At 35.8% G+C, this 26255-nt stretch overlaps 1 protein-coding gene across 3 annotated transcripts in view; it reads right to left on the reverse strand.

Moving 5' to 3' along the window:
• Positions 1–2036: 2036 nt before the first annotated feature.
• The window catches only part of LOC110023183 (probable 3-hydroxyisobutyrate dehydrogenase, mitochondrial), a 33412-nt gene continuing 9193 nt past the window's right edge, over positions 2037–26255 (reverse strand). For all 3 annotated transcript variants that reach the window (XM_020722459.1, XM_020722457.1, XM_020722458.1), the window contains exons 3-11: positions 20126–20214; positions 19384–19498; positions 16864–17014; positions 16273–16355; positions 15940–16035; positions 4225–4367; positions 3917–4001; positions 2483–2562; positions 2037–2398 (exon numbers count right to left, since the gene is read on the reverse strand). In XM_020722459.1, the coding sequence (XP_020578118.1) occupies positions 2311–2398; positions 2483–2562; positions 3917–4001; positions 4225–4367; positions 15940–16035; positions 16273–16355; positions 16864–17014; positions 19384–19498; positions 20126–20187 (903 nt within the window). In that variant the 5' untranslated portion in view covers positions 20188–20214 and the 3' untranslated portion in view covers positions 2037–2310. The remainder of the gene's footprint in view (positions 2399–2482; positions 2563–3916; positions 4002–4224; positions 4368–15939; positions 16036–16272; positions 16356–16863; positions 17015–19383; positions 19499–20125; positions 20215–26255) is intronic.

The raw sequence follows: 26255 nt of genomic DNA on the forward strand, positions 1-26255 counted from the left end.
GCTGATGAGCCTCTGAGGATAAGAGGAGTCATTCTCAAGACAAGCCTTATCCTAGCCTCGAAGGTGTCCACAAGATGAAACAATCTTCATTCTCTCAATCTTCTCACAGAAATTTGATTGAAGAGACAAGAGAGCTATATAACTAAACATATACACAAATACAAGTATACAAAAGTTTTCACTAAATTTTTCTCCTATTAAAACAAGCCACCGACTGAAGTGACTAGAGTAAGCCCACTAGTCAAAATGGATGAATTGAATCCACCAGCTGAAGTAGCTGAACCGAGCCCACCATTTGAATTTGCTAAACTGAGCCCCTTTACCAAAGTGGCTAAATCGAGCCTGCCTACTGATCCGATCACTCCCATTTTCTCTCAAAAGAGTAACCTAACTCGTCTGAGTTAAGACAACTATTAGAGGAAACCATCAGAACCAAGGACATCCATCAATTCCTCATTTAAAGACGCCACTTAACATTTGAGATCCTATCATTTCACCCAGGTACAGGGATGGTGCAATACCAACAATATCGGATATTTGTCGGAAATACCTGACATCAGTCGGTAACACACTGACATCCACATCACACTTTTTATCAACTTATTAGAGAAAGATGTCATGCAGTGTGAAGCGTACTACTTTGATTATCTTATGGACTTCTTCTCCTATGTATAAAAGGGTATGAAAAAAGAAAGAGAATGACTCTCCCTCCTCTCTCTAGGTATCCTCATCATTTCCCCTCTCTGGAGATTGCTTTCTATCTCAATTTCATAGATCTCTCTTTCTCTCAAATTTTGTGACTTAGCGAACCTCCGAGGACCCGCTTCCCTCTGGTTTGTCGAAGATTTAGAATTAATATATTTTCTAAGATTCGCTTAAAAGATTTTCATCAATATCTCCCTCAACCATATAATGCCTTTTGTTGAGTTATATGTACTCACTAACGATATAGAACCCTTTGTCCTAAAAAAGATTCAACAATATATATATATATATATAGACACACACGAGAGTGTGTGTGTGTGTGCGTGTGAAGTTGTATAAAATAACTAATCAATTTTTTTGGTTAGAAATGATTAATTAATTTATTTTTTAATGATTATATGACAAATTAATATACTTGACACTAATTGTTAATAGTTACTTTCTTAGCCCTGTTAATTAGACTAGTTTCACAAGCTTTTGTTAATATTTAATTAACCATAGCAACTATCTTTTTAATTAATTTATATATAGCTTATTAAATTAATTCATAATAGTTTATCATGAAATAAATATTTTTGTTAACTCATAATTTAAATAATTAATATTAATTAGAAATTTTTTTTAAGAAATAGTAATGACAACTTAGCTAACAGTTAGACATTTAATTAGACTAGTTAATCTATGAAATGATTTAGAAGAATAATTTAATAGCTTAATTATTAATCTTATGATCTGTTTTCTATTTTAAAGATCATAATCATCAATTAATAACTAGTTATGTAAAGTATTTAGCATTTAATGAATTAATGGTTTATAATGAACATATCATCCCGATAATCACCACATAATCTGATCATTTTAATATCTCAATCATTAATCAGTAAAATATATCATTTACTTTCATAATCAGTTAATCAAACTCTAACTAAAATGCCTTATTTCTAGAGTTCATAATCAATAGTTAAGTAATCCAACTAATTCATAGTTAAAATAATCAATCAGTTGACTAATTCATCCAATTCTCATTTTAACCAATGTTATTACTCACTACAAAATTAATTAGCCTAATCATATGATTAGCCTAATTTATTAACCATTTTACAGCTAAACTAACATCTGCAAACTAATTAGAGCATTTCCAACACTAAAAAAATAGAAAAGCTAAACACTTAACACTTGTTTAAGATTTTGATCTAGCCCAACGTCTAAAAGTGTCTTCTAATTTTCATATAGCTGAACAAAAAACAGATAAAATCCTTCCCAAATAAATAAAACCTGATTCTATTGTCCAGAATGGTATAATTATGAACAAAAAACATATTCAAACTCCATTGACTACAAAATGATTGATTCAATTGAGCTAAGAATCAAATAATCTTCAAACACACACACAAACACATATAAATCTATCTATCTATATATACATATTCTTTTTACGGATGGTCAGGGGATATTATACGAGACTCTAGCCATCTCTAATGTGCCTAACAATTCGAGTACCACCTCCTTAATAGCTTAGTTGTTGAGAGTTTTGTGTCCAATTATATATTATCATTTCAAGTAAAAGGGTTTATCAGGACACTATGATGCTCATACACATACTCACTACAAGTTCTCCATGCCAGAATAGTAATGTTTGAAGACACATGAAAAGTCTTTGGATTCATATCCCTTACTGCACATTTCCATATATCTGCAAGCAAATAATTGCGTTCTCCATTAGTAGTAAGTTATGCAGGAAAGAGTTGGGGAGTTCTGCAGTCATAGGGCAACTAACATATTGAGCGCTTCTGATGTGAGAGGACACTTCTGCTGGATCTCTTCTGCTGAAGCCTTTGCCAGCATCAAGTCTTTGGCCTGCACATTGAAGGCCTCACATAAGTACAAGTTGCTGACATCAGGAATATTTTATGCTGCTGTAATGAAAAAAATGTTTGAGGATATTTTCTTCAAAAAATTGTGTTTTTTCTGCTTTTATTTGATTTTAAAACGGTTGTTATTTATTGTGTTTTGTTTAACTATTTGTATATTTTATTTATAAAAAAATCAATTAGTTTTTACATTCAAAATAATTGCTACATGTTTGAGTGTTATTAAAAGCAACCATTGCTGCCGCCACCATTGGAGACCGCATCCACTAGCCCCCAGGCTTCACCGCCGGAGACCTCTACAGCCGCTTAAATCAACTTATTGGATATTCCTCACATATCAAATACTTTTTTTTTTCGTGTTAAAACATAATACAACAAAATTAAGGAAAAAAAAAGTAATCCCGAATGGTATCTATGTTGTACCTAACTGTACATTAAGAAAGAATGCGCCGCACTAACATTGTCACGGATCAACTTCTATGGTAAGGTCGTCGTAGTGATCAAAAAGGAGGGGGGAGCTACTTTCTTAGAGTTTCAGGAACGAACCTCCAAAATGTATACAATATTTGGGCACCCATGATTTTTCCTTATGAAAAAAAGGGATGAATTCAACTTAAATTTGTATTAACAGAACAATGGGTTGAATTTTCTACAAAAAAGGGATGAATTCAACTTAAGTTTGTATTAACAGAACAATGGGTTGAATTTTCTACACAAACAAAACATGACAATATTTGTGAAGGTGGCAACAAAATGTTGTCGTGTTTTTGTGCAGTAATCTTTTTCCCATTTTTTTCATCTTTTTTAATGTGTTTCCATAGGCTTCTTCTATTCCACAATAGAAGCATGATTTTGTTCATCAAAGAAATTGCATCAATCTGATTGAAAGATATCTCGGGATTAGATCTCGCGATGTGTCATCATGTTTTGTACTGGAAAATTTCAGTGATGAAGTCATGTTGAATCCAACCAATGCAAGCTTAATTTTTTCAACGCAGATCATTGGTATGATTTAAAAATTGAATTCAAAATGTTATTTTTATAATTACGCTTGAATAATCAAGAAAAAAAGAATTAACAAGCAATGCAATACTACTGAACCTGAAAGGGGGTTCTAAAAACTGAGCCTAAATAGTTCTAGGCAAGGCTAAAGAGTAATGATGATGATCATGAGAAATGAAGAAAAGGTTCCTCACTAGAGCATTCAGCAAAATAAAAGTGCATTTCAAGCTTCATAGCCATTAGTGATCATTTGCTAAAGCAGAACGCTTCTAATCAATTCTCAAGCACAATATAATCATGACGTATTGAAAAGGGAGTAAAAACTATTATTTATTTACCATAAGTTTTGATGAAAAGCCACCATTATAGCTCCTTGAAGAAGGTACTCCTTCCATAACTCCTGGGACTGGATTATAACTGTCACTGCAACAATCTAATAAACTCTTAAATTTCTGTCGGCGTGTTAAATATCAACAACAACAACAAGCTTTTATCCTATTAAGTTGGGTTGACTAAATAAATTCTTTTTCTCAATTATGTCCTATTGAGTGTCATATTTTCATGAAATTTTGACTGCATATTTTTCTTTCTTTGGAATTCCTTCCATTTTGATTGGGACATACATGCAAGGGTGATATGAATATACCTGCTCCAACAGCGAGCACTTGAGGAGTTAAATATATTAGTAAGTGTGTTTGCTGCAATCCCTAAACGCTGGCCAAGAGCAAGAGCCTCAGAGACCCCAAGCATGCTTACAGCCATTGCCAAATTATTACATATTTTTGCAGCCTGGTTGGAATCAATAAACATGAAAATAGCGTAATGTTAATTAGTAATTAAAATAGAAGGAGAAAACTACAATGTTTTTTTATAAACTTCATTTGCTGTTCTATCTGTTCTTCTATGGAGCAGATGGCAAGAAGTACTGCATGTTTGTAAAATCCTAATCAGATGCATGCATTGTAGATTACATAACATGAGAGTATTATTGATGCCCAAGTTAGTAAGAATGAAATGGGATTAAACTGGATACTAGAGTTTTTTTAACTATTAATATAAATTCCACAATCAACATTTATAACGTCAATATTTTCCATAAATAAGTATCACACAATATATTATAATTTCATGTGTTCAGCAAATACAAAGTTTATGTTTTTTAAATTGAAATTTACAATTTATCCGCATGATGTGAATCAATTATTTGGTCCTAAATCTCATCGAAATAAAGAGAAAGAGGAAATTTCCTACAATCCTAATCAGATGCATGCATTGTAGACTAATAACACGAGAGAATTGCTTATACCAAAGTTAGTAAGATTGAAAAGGGAATAAACTGGATACTGTTTTTTTTTAAAGTATAATATACATTACACAATCAAAATTTATAACGTCAATATTTTCCATAAATAAGTATCATACAATATATTATAATATCATGTGTTTGGTAAATACAAAATTGAAGTTTTTTAAATTGAAATTTATGATTTATCCACATGACTTGAATCAATTATTTATCCTAAATCTAATAGAAATGAAGAAAAAGAGGAAATTTTGTACAATCCTAATCAGATGCATGCATTGCAGATTACATAACATGTGAGAATTACCATTACCCAAATTAGTAAGATAGACACGGGAATAAAGTGGACACTAATGATTTTTTTACCTATTAATCTAAATTACACAATCAAAATGTATAGCGTCAATACTTTCCATAAATAAGCATCATACAATATACTATAATATCATGTGTTTGAGTTGAAGATTTTTAAATTGAAATTTACCATTTATCCACATGACATGAATCTATTATTTGGTCCTAAATCTCATAGAAATAAAGAAAAAGAGGAAATTTAGTACAATCCTAAATTTTTGTACAATCTTAATCAGATGCATTCATTGTAGATTACATAACATGAGAGAATTACTGATACCCAAGTTAGTAAGATTGAAATGAGAATAAATTGGATATTAGTGTTTTTTAACTATTAATATAAATTATACAATCAAAATTTATAACCTCAATATTATCCATAAATAAGTATCATACAATATATCATAATATCACATGTTTGGTAAATACAAAGTTGAAGTTTTTTAAATTGAAAATTGATGATTTATCCACAAGACATGAAACAATTATTTGGTCCTAAATCTCATAGGAATAAAGAAAAAAGAGGAAATTTAGTTCCCTCCACGGCTACCATTTGAGAAGCCTAAAGTTTTAAAGGCTAGATTTATGTTGATGACACTAGTAACCAACAAGAAAAAAATTAAAAATACTAGTATGAAATGAAGTAAAAACACATGAGCCAGTATCCACAATAGTCTTGGATCAAGGCATTTTTGACGTTTTTGTGATGCTTTCATTTTTTCCCATCGAGATGAATCACATAAAAAGCTTAAGAAATAAAAGAAAATTTAATACTAGTTCACTTATGATTACATTCCAATATTTCATAGGGAGTATTTAACTTGCAACAACAAATCAAAAATAACATTAATTATTGGATATGAGTTTGTCATATCATTATTGTATTTCAACATAAAATCCTAAAAATTTAAATAAAATATGTAATATTCTGAATAAATACAATTTATGTGGGTTTCGTCCATTTAGGAGTATGTTCCTATCGACTCTAACTCTAGCTTCAGAAAACTAAGAGAAAACCATCGTACTTATCTTTTATTATTAGAAATGTGTTGAGGTGTGTTTTTTGAAGTTTTTCATGTATTACAAGCTAGTGGAGCATTGCATAAACTTTATTTGCAATAACCTTTAATAAATAAGCATTCAACACAACTATAATCATTTCTAATGAAAATGTGAATAATTAATACAGCCATAAAATATCAAATATAGCCCCAAAATTCATACTGAAAGCATAAGTAAGGCTAGGATAAGCCATTGTAGCGAATGACAAAGCCCACCCAAAAATTGCTTGGTATTCAGGCAACCGCGCATGTGACCCACCAAACAATCGATTCAAGGAAGCAACCATAAAATGTTAGAAATCATTGACATTTAAATCTTTAGGTACCAAAAGGTTTGTTTAACTAGAACATCTCACGTTTATCCATGTGATTTTAAGTGAAGATAAATTATAATAATATTAACACATAACTAAAAGAAACTAAATGCATAAAGCATTTAACATTATAACATTTATGGTCTCAAAGCATCGAGAGAATTACATGAATATCCCGCTAAAGCCTTCACTAACCAGCAAGTAAGACTGCATGTTTATATTCTCGAGAAGATATATAACGTCACTTCTAATCTAGTTTAAGTAGCTCCAAGATAACATTGGCTAACAAGCATTTTGTTCAACTTTTCACCAATCCCTTTCCTAGTGTTCTTTTGTCCAATAAAATAATAACATGATAAGCTAAAGATGTCAATTGTCATTCTTGGAATAAGGGTGTCAAATAATTCAAATGCATAAACATCAATCAGGATTAAGAACAATGTGCTTGAAACACGCACAACAAAAAAACACTTCATTCAAGTGGTTTAACATGAATGAAAGAGAAATAGGGATCCTATAAATAAGGAAACAAAAGCTACAATCAAAGTCTATAAATAGGCAGAGCTAATCAATCCTTTCCCGATTCATCGGTATATCAGCACACAAAGTGAAAAACATGAGATATTAAGATTGCTTGCTTAAGACCACAGTTCGAGCACCTCTTGATATAGTAGTCAGCCCTCCTCATGAGAAGGAAGGCATAAGCATATGGATCCCAAGAAGCACACTTACACAACATCTAAATGCTAAAATATGCACATCTATATTATTATGTGAAGCTTGATTGTGTTAAATAAATGTTCATTGAGTTCCCTCAATTTAGCCGATCAATTTTGCTGTTGAGTTAATAGGGCGTACCTGGGGGGGGGGGGGGGAGCGCCTCGTCGTTGTACATGCATGCCCTGACACTAAGCCAATAGTGCCCCAATGCTCGGAAGACAATGTCGTCACACCCAGTTTAGGATCAGAACCCAAGAGCATGACATTGCAACGCTTGAATGCAGCGCCCTAATGCCCCTCCAGAGCATCGCGACACCGCTGCAACAAAAATCGAATTTTGCCATTTTTTTCATTTAAAGTTTCGATTTTGCTGTAAGGAAGGGGAAGAATATCTATTTTCACTTATGCAAAGGAAAAGATAGGAGTGTCATGGAGTTCCCAGAGTGTAGTAAGACTTAAGTGTGGAGTAATTTGTGTTATTTACCTCATTTTCTTTATAGTGAATTTCTTGTTGTCGTACGACTCCGTGATCTTTTCTCATTCTCGAATTTTTTCATGTTAAATATGGTGTTTTTTTGTGTTTTTTGGTTTTGTGTGCTTCTGTTGAAAGCTTTGCTTTCGATCTTTTAAATCAGTTTCTACGATTTAAATCTCACAACAAGCATGATTTCAAAATTTTTGCATATCAAGAGAAGGACCTAAGTGCTTCCACCCTTAGTGGGAACTTTTGAAACTTAATGCAAGGGTATTAAGCAAACAACATTAAGTCAATAGACCCCCCACACCCAACCCCTTTCTAAAACAATATCTTCTTAGTCTTCTCTTCAAATTAAGAACTTGTGAGCTCTAAGAATTTCTAAATGTTCAACAAAACTCAATCTCATCAGGTCAAAATAATGCCTAAACAAATACTTACAAGAGACCATTCACATAAATGTTGCACTCTAAAGTCATATCACTCTAAGTAGGCACTAACTTATGAATTTTCATACCTCTGAAGTGATCATTTCCGCATATTAAATGCTTCAATGATAAAACCTAGCATTGAGAAAGACGGTGCAATCCAAATCTAAACCATCTGATCTCTTGAAGTTTCCTATCATCTGGTGCATATAATTATTCTATATTTTTTCTTTTATACTAGAATTTAATTTTCTTTTGCCAAATTGAAATGCAACTTTTAGACATAGCCTAAGAAATAAATAAAGTAGCCCCTAAAGTTGCACCCTGCGATACATATCTACCTTTGACTCTAGGGGCAGGCTCTTATTAAAACCAAAATTCGCTGCAAACCTTGATGATTATAGCTGTCCTTTCACTACTCAAAACAACTAAATATATATAATTCATGGTAAGATTAAGGCCATGTTAAGTTGCGGGAGAATGGCGGAGGTTGTCACCACGTCGAACGAGTTACAGTCGGAGCACCTTCTCATCATCGGATATATACCTCGGAAGGAAAAAACGTCGGAGGCAGAATTCAAAACTCAGAAACAATCAACAACGGTCTTAACCTAAGCAAACAACACATATATAATAGGGATTAGTAAATAAAATAAGTGAGTAGAGTAGGAAAGAAAGAGAAAAGGGCATGGGATAGTGAAGGAGCATAATAGGACAATCATACAAAAGGAAGGGGAGTAGAATAGACAAGGAATCAAAAAGAGGGGGACGGCGCGGGCGGGCGGGGGTTGTTGCTAATTTTCACCCCTGGTTTGGGCAGCCAATCTAGCTTCCTTGCTGGACTGGTTCCTTGGCAGAGCCCGACGTCAGTCTCCTGGGATTGATGAAGTTTCAAATTTATTTGAAAAAACTTCTGGAGCCTCATAGATGGTGTTAGGTCTGTGACATTGAATGTAGTTGAAAGGTTGTAGTTTCAAAGCAGGTCGATATTATAAGCATAATCATTCAGCTTCTAAAGTATTCTGAAAGATCCATCTACTCTAGGCTTGATTTTCCCGAAAGCTCCAACTAGAAATCGCTCCTTCAGCATGATCGACGCGGGGTATGCTTAAAACATCACCTTCTTCCTGGACTTATTCGCCTGCGACTGATCTTTGCAGTTCTGCTTAGTAATCTCCTCTCCAACCTCCTTGTGAAGTTTCTGAAGTTCGTGAACCCATTCTTCAACATTCTTACTGACCTTGGATGTCATCAGGAGTGGTAACAACTCAAGTGGCGTGAGTGGGTTGCGTTCGTACACAGTCTCGAACGGAGTGTGTCTTGTATTCTGACTCATGGATTGGTTGTATGCAAACAAGGTTTGAGCTAGAATTAGGTCACACAACTTAATACCCTTTCTCACGAAGAACCACAGATTGATTCCTAGGCTACTTTTTACTACCTCTATTTGACAATCCGTCTGTGGATGAGCAACTGTATTGAATTGAAGCTTGGAGTTTAGCTCCCCCCACAATGTCCTCCAAAAGTGGTTTAGAAGTTTAACGTCTCTGTCGGAGGTGATGGTCCTGGAAATCCCATGAAATCTCACAATTTCTCAGAAATATAAATAGGCGGCACGAGACACGTCCAGTGTCAAGTTGCAAGGTACATCTTCGAGAATCAGTCCACCACAACCATCACAGAGTTCTTGTTCCTCTGTGTCCTCGAAAGACCTACCACAAAGTCTTTGCTAACATCCATCCAAGGTGCCTCTAGTACTGATAATGGAGTGCACAACCAAGCATTTTTACCTCTTGTCTTTGCCATATGACAAATCCTGCATTGTCTGATGTGTCGCTCCACATCTCTTGTCATTTGAGGCCAAAAGAAAAGCTCTCGCGAGGGTGAGAGTCTTGTCCTTGCCAAAATTTCATGCCAATCCTCCACTGTGGCTCTCCTGAACAATGACCTCTCTCAGCAAGCATCTATGAATGCATAACTTATTTTTGTAAAACTAGCCATTCACTCGATAAAACTGACATTGCTCCCGGATTTCTTTGAAGTCCTCATCTGCCTCGTACAGGTCTTTTACCACCTTAAAACCCACAACTCGAGTCTGCATCGACGTGATCGATAGGTAGCGACGGCTCTGTGCGTCCGCTATGCGATTTTGGCTTCTTGTCTTGTGCTTAAGCACAAATTGGAATGATGCTAGAAACTCCACTTAGATGGCGTGTCGGCCCTTCAGTTTGCTTTGACTGTTAAGGAATTTCAAGGCTTTGTAATCCATAAACAACGTGAATTCACCCATCAGTAGGTAGTGACTCTAGTGCTTCAAAGCTCTTATAATAACATAAAACGCTTTGTCATATATTGAGTACTTCCTTTTAGAATCATTAAGCTTTCACTAAAATAGGCAATGGGGTGACCCCCCTGGCTAAGTGTTGCCCCTATCCCCACGCCAGATGCATCACACTCTACCTAGAGTTGTTGGTTGAAATCTAGTAATGCTAGAACTGGTGTCTAAGTGACATTCTCCTTCAGTGTGCCGAAGCTAATATGAGCGACAACTGTTCAAGTGAACTCCTTTCCTTTCAAAAGATTCTTTAGCGGGACGGTGATAGTGTTGAAGGTCCTGATGAACCGCTTATAAAACGATGCTAATCTTAGAAACTGCCTCAGCTCAGTGAACGATTGCGGTGCAACTCAGCTTATAATGACCTCGATTTTTGTGAGGTCTATCTGAATACCTGCAATAGTCGCAATATAACCTAAAAAGCATAGGTGACCTTTCATTAAGTAATAATTTTTCTGATGAGCATATAGTTTCTCTGCTCGCAGTACCTCAAATACTTCTCTCGGGTGCTGTAATTGATCCTCCTCGGAGTGGCCGTATATTATAATATTGTCAAAGTAGGCACCACGAGATACCTCATTCATTAACCTCATAAAAGTATTGAGTGCATTTAACAAGAGGAAGGACATAATTGTTCACTCGTATAGACCATTTAGTGTCTTAAAAGCAATTTTCTACTCATCTCTTAGCCCCATCAATATCCGGTGGTACTAACTGTGTAAGTCGATCTTGGAAAAGATGTTGGTTCCATGTAACTAGTCCAAGAGATCATCCAGGCGAGGTATAGGAAACCGGTACTTAATAGTGATCTTGTTGTTGGCACTGCTATCGATGCACTTCTGCCATAACCCATCCTTCTTAGGCATCATCAAGGCAGGAACAACACACGGATTGGTGCTCTCTCTAACTAGCCTCCTTTCGATGAGATCTTGCACTTGCTAATGTAACTCCCAACACTCCGCAGGTCTCAATCTGTAGGCGGGTTGATTCGACAACACTTATCATGATATGAGATCTATGGCATGTCGAATGTTCCTCAGGGATGGTAATCTCTCCAAAAGGCTATCAATCATCACATCTTAGAAGTCTTGTAGTTGTGGTTGTAGTAGTGCTGATATCTTATTCTCCTCCTCAGCTCTCTCTAGAAGGACCAATGTCAGTGCCAGTAAGGCATCTCGAACTGACTGCACGAAGGTAGCCTAAGGGGCTAATACTTCCTTTGTATCTCCCTCGCCTCTTGCATCCTTAACAGGTAATAACACAATGCATTTTCCATCATTCTTAAGGGAAAAAATGTTCTTAATGCCATCGAGCCGAGTCTTGTGGGTTGAAGTGTCAAGACCTGCCCAACAGTATGTGGCAGGCGTCCATCAAAATCACATTACACCATACTTGCTCCGAAGTGGAGTTGTAGTTGTCGGTAGGCTGCTGCATGATGCTGGATATGATTGGTAACCTGTTGGAGGGTGCAAGAAAGACCAGCGATTTGTTAGAGAAGTATGGAAAGGAGTCGATGGTAGATGGAAGGTTCTGGAGATGGTTTGCGATAGCAGAACAGGTGTTAAAGTGGTTGACGGGTCGTTGGAAGGTGGCTGGAGGAAGCAACAGTGCTGGCGGCTTCCTGGAAGGGGCTGAAGATGAAAGGCAACAAGCGACTGAGGTGCTGAAAAGGGGTCGACGACCTATTGGAAGTTGTTGGAGGGTCAGCGGTCTGCTAAGGGCTACTGGAAATTGATCAGAGGAAGCAGCAATACTGAAGACTACCCGGAAGGGCTGGAGATGAAATGCAGCAGGCGGCTGAAGTGATGGAAGGTGGTCGGCGGTTTGCTGGGAGTCGCTAGAGGTCAACGACCTGCTAAGAGTTGTTAGATGGTTGATGGCTTGCTGGGATTGGCTAGAATGGCCTAGGGTTGACTGATGACAATGAAAAGGTGGGAGAACGGTGGAGATAGCCATCACCTCGGACGAGCTATAGCTGGAGCACCTTCTCGTTGTCAAATACAACCCTCGGAAGGGGAAAATGATGGAGGCAGAATTTTGAGCTCAAAAACAATAAAAAATTGTCCTAACCTAAGCAAACAACATATATATAATAGGGATTAGTAAATAAAATAACCGAGTAGAGTAGAGTAGAAAAGAAATAGAAAATGAAGAGCATAAAATAGACAAGGAGAAGAATAGACAAAAAATTAAAAAGAAGAAAAAAGGAAGGTAGGCAGTGATTCCCACTCCCTGGTTTGGGCAGCCGTTCCAACCTCCCTAATGGACCGGTTCACTGGCAGAGCCTCACGCCGCCCTATATCTCTGATGAACCTACTCTTGTTCCCACGATCACAAATCAACCTAAAAATATAACTATAACTCCACTAAATCCTCTCATAGCTCCCGCCAAGATCCCAAAACTACGTGTGTACACCGAAAAGAAATGCTTTAGTGAGCATGTAAGGGATAATATACAAAATCAGGAACGTAAATCACCGGAACCAACTCCACACACCCCAAGTATTCATATAGAGATTGGATCAACACACACCAAGAGAATTAAACACAAGAATGCACAAAAACATGATAAAAGATTTTGTGAAATGAAAATTATCACCTTCTTATAAATCTTTGTTTAGAACTTGGATAATGTGCAAGTCTCAAATTTCATCCAAAAGGCCTTATTTATTCCTGCTTGGAAACAGACTTTGGAAGAAGAAATTAATGCCCTTGAAAAGAATGAGAGCTGAATCATAACAACTATGCCACTTGGGAAAAAATTGTAGAAGGCACATGGATATTTACTAACATAAAAAACAGATGGGAGCATAGAAAGATTTAAACTAGACTTGTAGCAAAAAAGTTCAATCATTCTTATGGGATTGACTACCGAAAAATATTTGCACCAGTGGCAAAAGTCAACACAGTAAGAGTATTACCGTTATTGGTTGTAAATCAGGACTGACCATTACATTAGCCAGACATTAAAAATATATTTTTTACTAGGGATCTTGAGGAAGAAGTGTATATGGAGATACCTCTAAGATTAAACAACAACAACAACAACAACAAAGCCTTCATCCCACTACGTGGGGTCGACTACATGAATCCTTTTTCTCCATTGCGTCCTATTTAGTGTCATGTTTTTATTTAGTTCTAATAAATTAAGATCATTTTTTATACAATAAGCCCAAGTCCTCCTTAGGTCTACCTCTGCCTTTCTTAACATAAGTCGAATCTAAAATATCTACTCTCTTAATCGGATCATCAGATGGTCAACGTTTAATGTGACCAAACCATCCTAAGAACTTCAAGATTAAAGAACAAAAAAATTAATCAGTTTGTGTAAAAACTAAAGAAATCATTATATTGGTTGAAACAATCTTCCAATGTATGATTTGAAAGGTTTGCCGAGACTATTCTTGACAATGTATATTATCAGTGCCAGGTTGAACACACTTATTTGTGAAATCAAATTAAGAAGGTTGGTTAGTAATCTTTATTGTATATGTAAATGATATTATTCTTAGAAGTAATGACGAAAGGGAACTTGAAAGAATAAAAAAAATAACGGCTTCTTAATTTGAGATCAAATATATTGCAACTTTAAGATACTTCTTAGGAATAGAAGTGGCTAAATCCAAAGAAGATATGGTCATATCCCATAGAATATATCCTTGACCAAGAAGACATGAATATTGGGAATGCAAACCTATAAATACTCATATGGATATTAATTGACAAGCATCAAAAGGATAACACCACAACTAAAAAAGGGAGGTATCAAAGAATTGTGGGAAAACATATTTATTTTCACATACAAGACCTAACATTGCTTTTTTTTTGTGGGTACGATGAGTCAACATATAAATGATCCAAATAAAGATCATTTAGAAGCAGTTTTTCGAATCCTAAGGTACCTACAGATGGCTCCAGGACATGGATTGATATTTAAGAAGACTGAGAATTAGGACATTGAGATCTTCATTGATGCTAGGTAAGCAGAAGAACTGACTGATAAAATGATTAGCACGAGTTATTGTTCATTTGTATGGGATAACCTTGTTACTTGTAGATGTAAAAAAGCAAGTTCTGGTGGCAAGAAGTTGTACAAAATTTGAGTATCATGCTCTGACCCTATGAATTTATGAAAAGATTTGACTAAAGAAACTACTGGTGGAATTTCATGTGGAAGACAAAAGAATTATTATATTGTTCAGTGATAATCAATCAATCAGTCATCAATATTTCAAAGAATCTGACACATAATTATCAAACGAAATATATAGAGATTGACAGACATTTCATCTTTGAGAAGGTCAATAGAGGGGTTATTCAACTAAGTTATATCCCAACACAATATCAAATTGATGACATTCTTACTAAGGCTCATCCTCGACACCACTTCTGTGATTTAAGTAGCAAGTTTGAAATATATGACATATACAATCTAACTTTGTCATATATCTCAAACTCGAGAGAGAGTGTTCATACACATATTCAGTTTAGGAGACTCTTGGTCCACTATTATATTTGATAGGACAAAATTATTCTCTCCTAATTATCCATTATTTTGTTTTTATTTTTCCTTTTTATCATGATGATTTGATTTTTCCTCCTATTGTATGAGGGTAGTTTGAGTTGTATATATATATTTGTTATTTGCTTAATGAAAAATTAGAGAGTTTATTCCTCCCAAAAATCTATATGTTGGTCCACTATTATAGTTGATAGGACAAAATTAGAGAGTTTATTCCTCCCAAAAATCTATATTTACGGGTGTTATTCTAACCTCCTCAGGATTGTCACATATTTAATGCTTTATCTTATTTCATGCCATACACTTTTGCTTGATTTGCCTTTACTTCCTACAATTGAAATAAGCCATGTTTCTGCCCACAATTTTTCTTAATAAAAAAATACTTTCACTATTGATCTCCCCCTTACAACAAAATCTCTCACCCTACTTTTCTTCATTAACACCCTCATGTCGCATAATTTCATAAAAGCGAGTTATTTACATGTTCTACGCTTCCTAACAACTATCTTCTATAATATGGTGCAATGATAGTGCTTATAAAAGAGAGAATACAAAAATAACAAAGTTCAATCCACATCAAAAATATTCATAGAAAAAATTCTCAAATCAGTAATAATTGAACTAAGATAATTCAAATGCAATCTAATTGGAATGTCATCCTACATACACAAACAGTACACTACACACTTTTTATATAGTTTGTTGAAGTTTTTTTTTTTATCATGAAAGATAATTCCAAATTTTATATGCAGAGTTCTTCTTCATTTCTCCATCAATTAATGTTCCCCCATTACATTCTAACATGAGTTTTAACCGAGGAAATTAATTACGAGACAAGGTTTAACTTACAGCGCCATTTCCAGGCCCGCCACAATAAATAGTGTTTTTACCCATTGCAAGAAACAGTGGCTTCGCAGCAAGGTAAGCATCCTCCAATCCGCCAACCTATACAAGATGTTTAGCATTGACAAATTAGTTGCACTAGAACTAAGATCAACGAATTTGAGCTAACCACAATATATACAGTCTAATAATTTGCAAATTTTGAGAGCAAAATAAGAAGAAAAAAAAAATACACTCACATTTTGGTGCAACAACATGGATTAGACAACATGGTGATGACTTTTTTAAAATCCATTGAATAAGAAATGTTAGAATGAACAAAAGAAAAATTAGTCATACCATGAAAGTAAGAGTCCCAGCTGCAGCACCTGGAACGCCTCCAGAAACAGGAGCATCCAACATGAATGGTCTATCAGCGGTCCCTGCTCAAGGGGATCATACAAACATAAGAAATAGTGATAAAATACTTTGTCATAGAAGTAAAATAGATATCCAATTACATGTACTTGTCAAGAAAGCTATGTAAGAAATCAAAAAATAAACGTAATAAACTATAAAGGCATATTGGAGCCACAGGTCCATGAAAACAGTAGCCAAACTCTCTGATAAGAACAATTATGCATGAACAAAGAAAATTCCCTAATTTGGAATGTCAGGTTGTTAGGTTGACACATGGACAAGCTTTAGGAGTCACAGAAAAATTGATTATCTTAAATAAATAAGAAGATGAGCACCTTGCAGCTAATTATCAATTTCTTGTGATGTACAGGATATATTCAACGAAAAGGACCCATCTAATACCACTTATCAACCAATTAAGCAGTTAAAGCGATATTTTGCCTAGCAAAAGGAAAAAAGAATGCAGTATATAGAATCATGAATGAATTGTATTAATAGTGAATCAGAAGATTTTGCAACATAACAGAGAACCTTTTTTCTCTTTCAGAAGACATTGAGAAATGTTCATTGATAGATTTCTTGCAGTGAGGGGATCAATTGTAGATGAGTCAATAAACAACCAAGGCTTTAATTGACTTCCACCATATAACAATCCATTTTGTCCGGTATAAACATCCAATACCTGTAAAATGGTTTCAAAATGTTATATTCATTTGGTGTTTAGATAGCTGAGTACACCCCAGCAGTTTCAATTAAACCACATAATCTCTTAAAATGGCTTTTTAATGGCATTAATAAGCTATAATTGAAAGTCCATAGTCTATTGAATTTTAAATTAATTGGTCTTAGGGAGAGCCAATTACATATTTTAGCAAGCTGAGGAGATCCAACATTATTCATCCGAGGTAAGGGATGGCTATTCATCAATGAAAAAATTTTAACTCAACCAACGTGATCAAAGGGCATGAAGACAACTGTTTAAAAATAGAAGCTCAAAACAAGGTCGAGAAATTGCGATGAAGTAAACTTCTTCTTGTAATGAAATAAATTCATCAGTTTAGATAAACTCTGGTTGTTCTTAGTTCATCCTGTAACTCATTCCTCAAGGTACTAACATTAAAACCATGTTACTAGTTATCTTTTCAATATCAAACTTTCACGATAAGGGAAAATTTTGCTAGGTCCTACCTTACAATTTACATTTCCTAAAAACATACCACAACCTCTTGCACAATAGATTCATGGGGCTTTAATAATAGTTCTCTCAGTCTCTATAAAAAACTAATATACTGGTTCCATTAGTAATAATGAATAGGTTCTAACCTAATAAAATGAAACAAGCAATGGGCTTTAAATGATAAAAGAAGAAACCTAAGTAAATCTCCATTTGCTAAATTTAATACATAGATGCTAAAGAACTGATCAATTTATTGTTCCAACTAATCAGTGTAAAACTAAGAAAGGGGCAGGTATATTACAAAGAGCAAACCAGCAGATGAATTTCAACCGTTTAGTTTACTTATGACTGACATAATAGAGCCGAATAAGAAGAATTTTAAAATATTTGACTATGTTTCAGACCAAAACAAACATTATTAGCATTCTAGTATGGCATATTTGAGGTAGATTTGGTTATCTGAGGAAGAATGCATCCATTTTTAAAACAGGATAAATTAGGAATCAGAAATATCAACATATGTTTGTTTTTGGAGTAGAATGGCACTATTCATTCCAAATTTGGGAGCTTACCATCATAACTGCAGGGAACTGTATCCATGACAATTTAAGGGTCCAACAATCCGATTTCAGAAAGAAACATAATACTAATGGGATAAAAAAGCAACAAAAGGACAAGGAGCTTCTAAAGTAAATGTTAGATAAGAGAATTGGAACAGTGCATGATAAATGATATAGCATTGAAGTAGACTCCTCATCTTCATCATTAATCTTATACCAAGTATTGGGGATTAGCTTTATGAGCCTTTATTATTCATTCATTATTCTTAAGTATTGTATGAAGTGTTAAAACTAATCTCCACAAAACATTTTGAAAAACTTTTATCGTGTGTGTGTTTATACATATATGAATACAACTACTCATATATATGAATAAAGTTGTGTAAAAAGAGTTGTATAGAATAGTTTTAACACCACATACAATTCTTAGTAGTATATCCTCTTTTCGTTATTAAATTGGCATCCATTCTACCTACTATTCCTAGTGTATATTTTCTACCATTTGTTATGTATACCTAAATCATTATCTATTTTTCACTATCTTATCTTCAATAAGACGCTTCTCCAGCAATCTCTCTAATAAAACTATTTATTCATGTTTCCTAGATTTGTTACACAACAATATTAACATTCACAAAGTCAGTATGCATATATGGCTAAACGTGACTACTTTACCATCAAATAATTTATATCAATACAACATAGCTAGGCTAGTAGTAATTTAATTTAACTCAGCCATTAACTCTCGATGATATTCTTTTATCATGAAGTTCTTTTGGGCACTTCTGCAAATTAACAACTTTGCCTTATCTCTACAAGTGCTATTCTCAATTATATCCCCTCCGCCTTGACAAATAAAAAATTTAAACCTAACATATCTATACATAACTTTATTTCAATATAATATTGAATATTAACTATAGATATCACACCTAAAAAAATTGCATATTCTAAACTTAGTTCTTGTTCTACTAATCCCAAGTCACCTAACTTTTAAACATCTACATTCTTCTAAAATAGAAGTTAACATGAAGAGAATATTTGCAAGATCTTTCCCTTCAACTATTATTCAATTAATAAAAACATTATAATGATCATCATTTCCATTATCAAAAAAATTTTATTTTATGTTTTTTTAGTATGAAATATCATCTTCACACATCTAGAGTTTCTATGATAGCCAACTATTAAAATAATGGACAAAAAATAAAAAAGATTAACTTCAAATATTTAAATAAAGGAAAGATAACTGAAGCATATCAGAATCAAGATAAGAAAAGGTTTACGATGTATAAGAAAACGTTATTTACTCACATGTGAAGACGAGGGAAGCATGGTAATAATAACATCACTTGACTCTGCCACTTCAAAAGGCGTTTCTACGGTGGATATTCCACAATCTGAAAACTTCTTCATAGCAGTCTGATCACTGCAAAAGATCCCACCACATTGACTTTGTTGTTTTAAAAAGAATTTGGAAATGAAATGATACTACTGAAAAGCATGGTTAGAGGTGACGTGTAAATGGAAAAATATATTATCCAGCTCAACAAACAGTATATTCCTATTAAAATGAATGTTCAGCAATATCAAAAGTGCATTTTGAATCCTAACATATACAAAAATCAAGCAGGAACCGGTCAAGTTATAAAAAAGTGCTCAATCGCGAATCAAGTATACCTGATACTAGAAACATAAGCATAACCTCATTTCGATCACATAATAAAAAACTAAACCATTAAAACCAGAAATAATTGAGCATATCTTCTTCAATTTTTGTAGCATGATTGTTGGCTTAAGGATGCATTATTAAATCCATTGTGAGGAACATAAGAAGTCATCATTCAGAAAAATATTCCTTGCGAAGGATCAAAATCTGCATTTTTTTGCACCAAAATATGCATTTGCATAACAGATAGAAAACGATGAAAATTTATTTAATTGTTTGCATTATAATAAGAGAAACAATTCATTGATCTGATTATGATAGCAGAAGCATCAATACAGGATTTTAAGGAAAACATCATTCTGTTGCAAAAGAATAAGAGAACTTTACATGTCATTGACAGTCAGTTTGTACCCAGCAGTAATTAAATTATTTGCCATATGAAAACCCATATTTCCAAGCCCAATGAATCCAACCCTCTGCAAAAAACACACAAACTAGTCAACAGAAAGCAGAGAGAGAGAGAGAGAGAGAGAGAGAGAGAGAGAGAGAGAGAGACATATGTGTTTCCAGCTTATTAAAGCATATTTCTACTTCGTTTGCATTTATACTCTTACCCATCGAGATATTGTCCGCTCTGGCCTGGATGTCTTACGATTTTATCCCAATGGTGTAATTTCCCAGAAGGCTACTCATCCAGGAGTGCTCCAGCACGAGCACACTTAACTTTGGAGCTTATGTGGGACAAAGTGCAACATAGTGGGAGCCACCTATCGAATATGTAGGGGCTGCCTCTAGAATCCTATTTAACAGATAGATGATTCTAGGTTTAAAGAACTAACAAGGATGTCAATTACTTAAATAAGGGAGATTGTGAAATCCTTAAAGTACATGAAAGTTGAACTCTTAAACATCGAGGCGTCTTTTGGTGTAACAATTAGAGTTCATAAAGAAATTCCAAAGTTTAGTGTGCTCGTGTTGGGACGCTCCTTGGATGGGTGACCGCCTGGAAAGTTACACCATTGAGACAAAACCTTGAGGCCACTAGCCAAAGAGGTCAATATGTCGATGGGTGAGAGTTCAGCTTCATTGTAAGCTTTAAGAAAGAAACAAAAATAATTATCAGCAACACAAGTAAACGAGCAAATAGAATATATCTTGTATTTCAACTATAAAGTGGTTATTTTCTAAATGAAAAAAATATTGGGATTGTTTGGTTGCAAGTAGAATTCTGTTAAAATAGTATTTAGTAAATCTTATAAATCCATATTTATTAAATCCAGATGTTGTTAAATCCCGAAAAACTATTTGGTAATGTTGAGGTTAAATTTAATAAAACTCTTTGAACTATTTGTCAACTTGTTTCAGAATTTAAATATATTGATTTAAATAGGATTTAAATATCTAATGTTGAAGATAAAAATTTGAATGTTACCATAAAATTGCCTAAAATTCTTCTACTACAAAATATTTTCATAAATAAATGTTATAAGCAAAGTTAGAAATTTGTTAATAAGTATTTCATTAAATTAATTAAATGTTCAATGATGCAAAAAAAAAAAAAACTATTACTCTAACTTAACTTCATTACAATTAAAAATATTAGTGAATTAAAGTGGCAAATTAATAATATATTTGGACATAAATTTCTCAATAATATTGATACTGAAGTTAACCCGAGCCACAATGCAAGACACGATGTTATTAATAAATTAAACTGAAGTTAACCCGAACCACAATGCAAGACACGATGTTATTAATAAATTAAAAGGGTCAGTTACAACGATGACTCAAGGAAAGGAAAAGACACTACAAAAATCAAAACATTACAACAGCGACCCAATAAATATAGACACAAAACACTGAATGAGGAGGGAGTCCGGAGAGATGGTGCTAAGGCAGCGGTTGTGGTGAAGGCCGGTGTGGAATTGGGACAGCAAGAGGCGTCAAATTGCAGCCAGCAGAGGTCGAAAGCATCATCAAAGGTTGGAAACTGGAAGGGGCTGCAACATGCGGCTTGCAGGAGGCAGGGGAGATGTGGTCTGTAGGAGCAGGGAAGATGTGGCCTGTAGGAGCAGGGTGGCAACACAATGCCTCTGTGGGAAGGGAAGACGCTGCAAATGGTATGCAGGTGGCTGCGGCTTGCTGTGAGGGAGGCAGCAAGGGCTGAGGATTGCAGTTGAGAGGGCTACAGTGATGGGAGAGTTGGGAAGGCCTGGAGGAGGCTACAACCTATGCATCATGAGGAAGCAGAAGTCAATGAGCTGCGATTTGCATGTGGTTGCAGTGGAGGGGGCTAGAAGGGCAACAGATGGGCTGCGAACGACCTGCAGGAAAGCTGCAAGGTCATAGGCACTAGTCTGGGAGGACAACAGGTGGTTGTTCTGTCTACAAAGAGGCAACAGATCAACTAGGCGGCGAATTGGGAGAGCAGTAAGGAGAATCGGGTGGTTGCATTGGCAGTGAGGTGGTCGTATGTGTTGGAAGTTGGTTGGAGCGTCTGCAGACAGCAGGACAACGAGTAGTGATCGGAACAGTGAAGATAAATACCACCTCGGACAATGGGTTACAACCAAAACACCTTCCTCATTGTCAGATATAGCCCTCGAGAGGGGAAAAATTCAAGCAAAACTGAATTCAGATTTCAAAATCAAGACCCCACAACACTAGACACTTCAACTCCTATTTATAAAAAGACTTGGCCCTAATTTAGAAAACATTTAAATTAAGAAAGGAAAACAAAAATAAAATCAAGATCTCAGATTTTAGGAAATGTTTAAATTAGGGAAGGAGAAAAAAATCAGGATTTAAGCTTTAAGAAAAAGATTTAAACTAGGAAACAGCTTAGGAAGGAAAATAGGAAGAGGAAGACATAAAAGAAAAAGGAAATGAGGAAAAAAAAAAGAAAAGAGGGGGAGGGGGGCGGGGTGGGGGGTGGTCCAAGAAGATCGGCCGGTGCTGGACCTGCTCCCAGCCGGTCCCCCATGAGCCCTGCGTCAGTCTCCAGGAGTTGGGGGAGATTCGACCTCAATTGTCAAAACTTCTAGATTCTCGAAGTACGGAGTAAGATTTACAACGTTGAGTGTGACTAAAATGTTGTAGTCCCCTAGTATGTTAATCTTATATGCGTTGTCGTTGATTTTTTGCATAATTCTGAAAGGTCTGTTTACTTTGAGTTTTAGTTTTCCGAAAGCTCCTACAGGGGAACCGAATCCAGACGAGATCGTCTGCTTGAAATGACACCTTTTTCCTTAATTTGTTTGCCTATGTTTGATGTTTTCGGTTTTGTCTAGCTATCTCATTACCACCCTCTTCGTGTATTTGTTGAATCTCGTGAACCCGCTTTGTAGCATCTTAGCTAAGTTCTGACGTCGATAAAAGTGGAACCAAGTCAAGCGGTATTAGCGGATTGCGGCCGTAGACAATCTCAAGTGGGTTGTGTCCCATTGTCAAACTTGTGGATCTATTGTATGCGAATTCAACTTAAGTTAGGACGAGGTCCCATTGATTGATCTTCTTTCCAATGAAACATTTTAGCAAGTTGCCCAGACTCCTGTTCACTACTTCGGTCCGACTGTCTGTCTGCGGGTGAGCTGCTAAAGTAAATTGGAGCTTGGTGCCTAACTTCCCCCATAAGGTAGGGCAAAAGTGGCTCAGAAACTTGACAACTTTGACAGAGGTAATGGTTTTGGGAATCCTGTGTAACCTAACAATCTTCGTGAAGTATCAGTCAGCGATATAAGAGACATCTAGTGTGCGATGACAGGGTACGAATGTGTCATTTTTGAAAATTGGTCCACTACAACCATTATAGAATCTTTGTTCCTCTGAGTCCTAAGAAAACCTAGTACAAAGTTCATGCTGACATCCACCCAGGGTGTTTCTGGTACAGGAAATGGCGTATACAACCCTGTATTTTGCCTTCTTATTTTTGTCAAATGACAAATCTTGCATTGTCAGACGTGTCGCTCTACATCTCTTATTAGTCTAGACCAGAAGAAGTGTTTTTTGAGAAGGCTAAGAGTCTTGTTTATGCCGAAATCGCCTTGGAGGCCCTCCATTATGGTTCTCTTGTAAAATTGCTTCTCTTAAGGAGCATCTTGAATGCATAGTTTATTGTGGTAGAACAAGTAGTCATCTACAAGGTAGTACCGGCTTTTCCTTACATTGGTCCAAGATATCTTTGAAGTCTTTGTCTGTTGTGTACAGGTCTATGATAATCTCGAACCCTATCACACTTTTTTGCGTTGAAGTGATTAATAAGTGACGACTGCTTAGTGCATCTGTGACACGGTTCTGGCTTCCAGCTTTGTGTTTAAGTACAAAATTAAATAATGTAAAAAATTCTACACAAGTTCCGTGTCGGCCTTTCAACTTACTCTGGATGTTCAAAAATTTTAAAGCTTCATGATCTGTAAACAAGGTGAACTCGCCTGTCAGTAGGTAGTGGCTCCAGTACTCAAAGGCTCATACAATTGCATAGAATTCTTTGTAGTAGGTTGAATATTTCCTCCTAGAATCGTTGAGCTTCTTGCTAAAAAAAGCGATGAGATGATCACCCTGGCTCAGTGCGAACCTTTATTCAAACACCTAGTGCATGACATTCTACTTCGAACAGTTGGCAAGGCTATAATTGGTGGTCGAGTTACTTTCTCTTTTAGCGTGTCAAAGCTAGTTTGAACAGTGTTTGGCCAAGTGAACTCTTTGCCTTTTAAAAACTCGGTGAGGAAGTGGTAGGTAGAATGATGCTAGCCCAAAAACTGTCTTAATTCGGTGAACGATCGCGGTGTGGTCCAGCTTATAATGGCTTTGATTTTTTTCAGGTCCATTTGACTGCCTACGTTGGATACGATGTAACCCAAAAAACATACTTGATTTGTCATGAAAGTATATTTGTTTGGATGGGCATATAATTTTTCATTCTGGAGTACTGCAAATAATGTTGTCGAGTGTTGTACATGTTCCTCTTCAGATGATTGTATACTAGTATGTCATCAAAGTAGGCTACGACGAATTTCCCGACGAGGTTGCAAAATATCTGATTCATCAATCCCATGAAGCCGAAGGGCATGACTGTCCACTTGTATAGTCAATCTCGTGTCTTAAAGACGGTCCACCATTCGTTGTCTGGTATCATCCGTACCTGGTGGTATCCACTGCGTAATTGATGTTTGAGAACAGAGTGGCTCCATATAAATGGTCCAAAAGGTCGCCTAGACTAGAAATTGGGAATCAGTAATTGATAGTCATTTTGTTGATGGCCCTGCTATCGATAGACATCCTCCATGATCCATCTTTTTTGGGTATCATTAAGGCGGGCACAACGCACGAACTTGTACTTTCTCTAATTAGCCCTCTAGTAACGAGATCTTGCACTTGTATTTGTAGTTCCTCATATTTCGTCTATCTTAGCCTGTAGGGAGGTTGATTTGGGTATCAGGTCGATTGCATGCTAAATGTCTATCAGTGGTGGTAGTCCCTCTGGAAGACTGTCTATCATGACGTTCTGGAAGTCTTGTAGTAGAGGTGCATGCGTGCTGGTATTAAGTTTTCTTCCTCGGACCCCTCGAATAGAGCTAGGGCTAGTGTAATTGGTGCTTCTCGAATTGACTGCAAAAACGTGGCTCTTGGAACGATTGTTTCCTTGGGGTCTTTTACTTCTCTTGCGTCTTTACTTAGTAGTAATATGATGTGTTTTCCATCTTTCTTAAATAAGTATGTGTTTTTACACCCGTCGTGTTGAGTTTTGTGCGGTCGTATTGCCAAGGACGTCCCAGTAGAATATGGCATGCATCCATGGGAATGACATCACACCATACTTGTTCCTTTAATTGGTTGTCTATTGAGAGCACAACAAGGAATTGTTGATCTACACGGATTTTATTCCTTTTTTTTCAACCAAGTGAGGGAATAGGGTAGAGAATGCTTCTGTGTAGGTAATTCTAACTTTATCACCATACTGTAGAAATGACATTTTCACAATTACCACTGTCGATTATCATGCTGCAAACCTTACCTTTTACTGTACACTTCGTGCGAAAGATGTTATGTCTTAGCCAGAATGGTCACTTGCAGGTTCTGATTGTTAGACTCACCGTATGACTAGCAATTCACCTTCATCCTCTGGGAGCTAAAGTGCTTCATATGAATTTTCTTTTGGTTCCTCATCCTCGCTTTCCTCAATGACTCCTTAATCTGTAAAAGAGACAATTCGACTTGTGGGGTAGCTGGAGGCAATGTGGTTGAAACCGTGGCATCTAAAACACTTTATGGCTGACATTGGCATGGATGAGCTTCCCTTCTAGAGTACCTTACTACCTTGGTTGGTTTCTTTATTCCCAGTCACTGGTTTCCCCGTTTTCGTTGAGTCTTTGTCGGTAGTTGTCGCTGCTGGGGTCGGTTTGTATGAGATTGCTGTCGGAAGGAAGACTCTGGTTTGCTGTGCTTCTGTTGCCTTTCAACTTTCAAAAGAAACTTCTTTTACCTTTTGTAAATGACTGCAGGTCGATATCCACGAGCT

Source organism: Phalaenopsis equestris, unplaced genomic scaffold (assembly GCF_001263595.1).
Source record: "Phalaenopsis equestris unplaced genomic scaffold, ASM126359v1 Scaffold000221, whole genome shotgun sequence".
Lineage (NCBI taxonomy): Eukaryota > Viridiplantae > Streptophyta > Magnoliopsida > Asparagales > Orchidaceae > Phalaenopsis > Phalaenopsis equestris.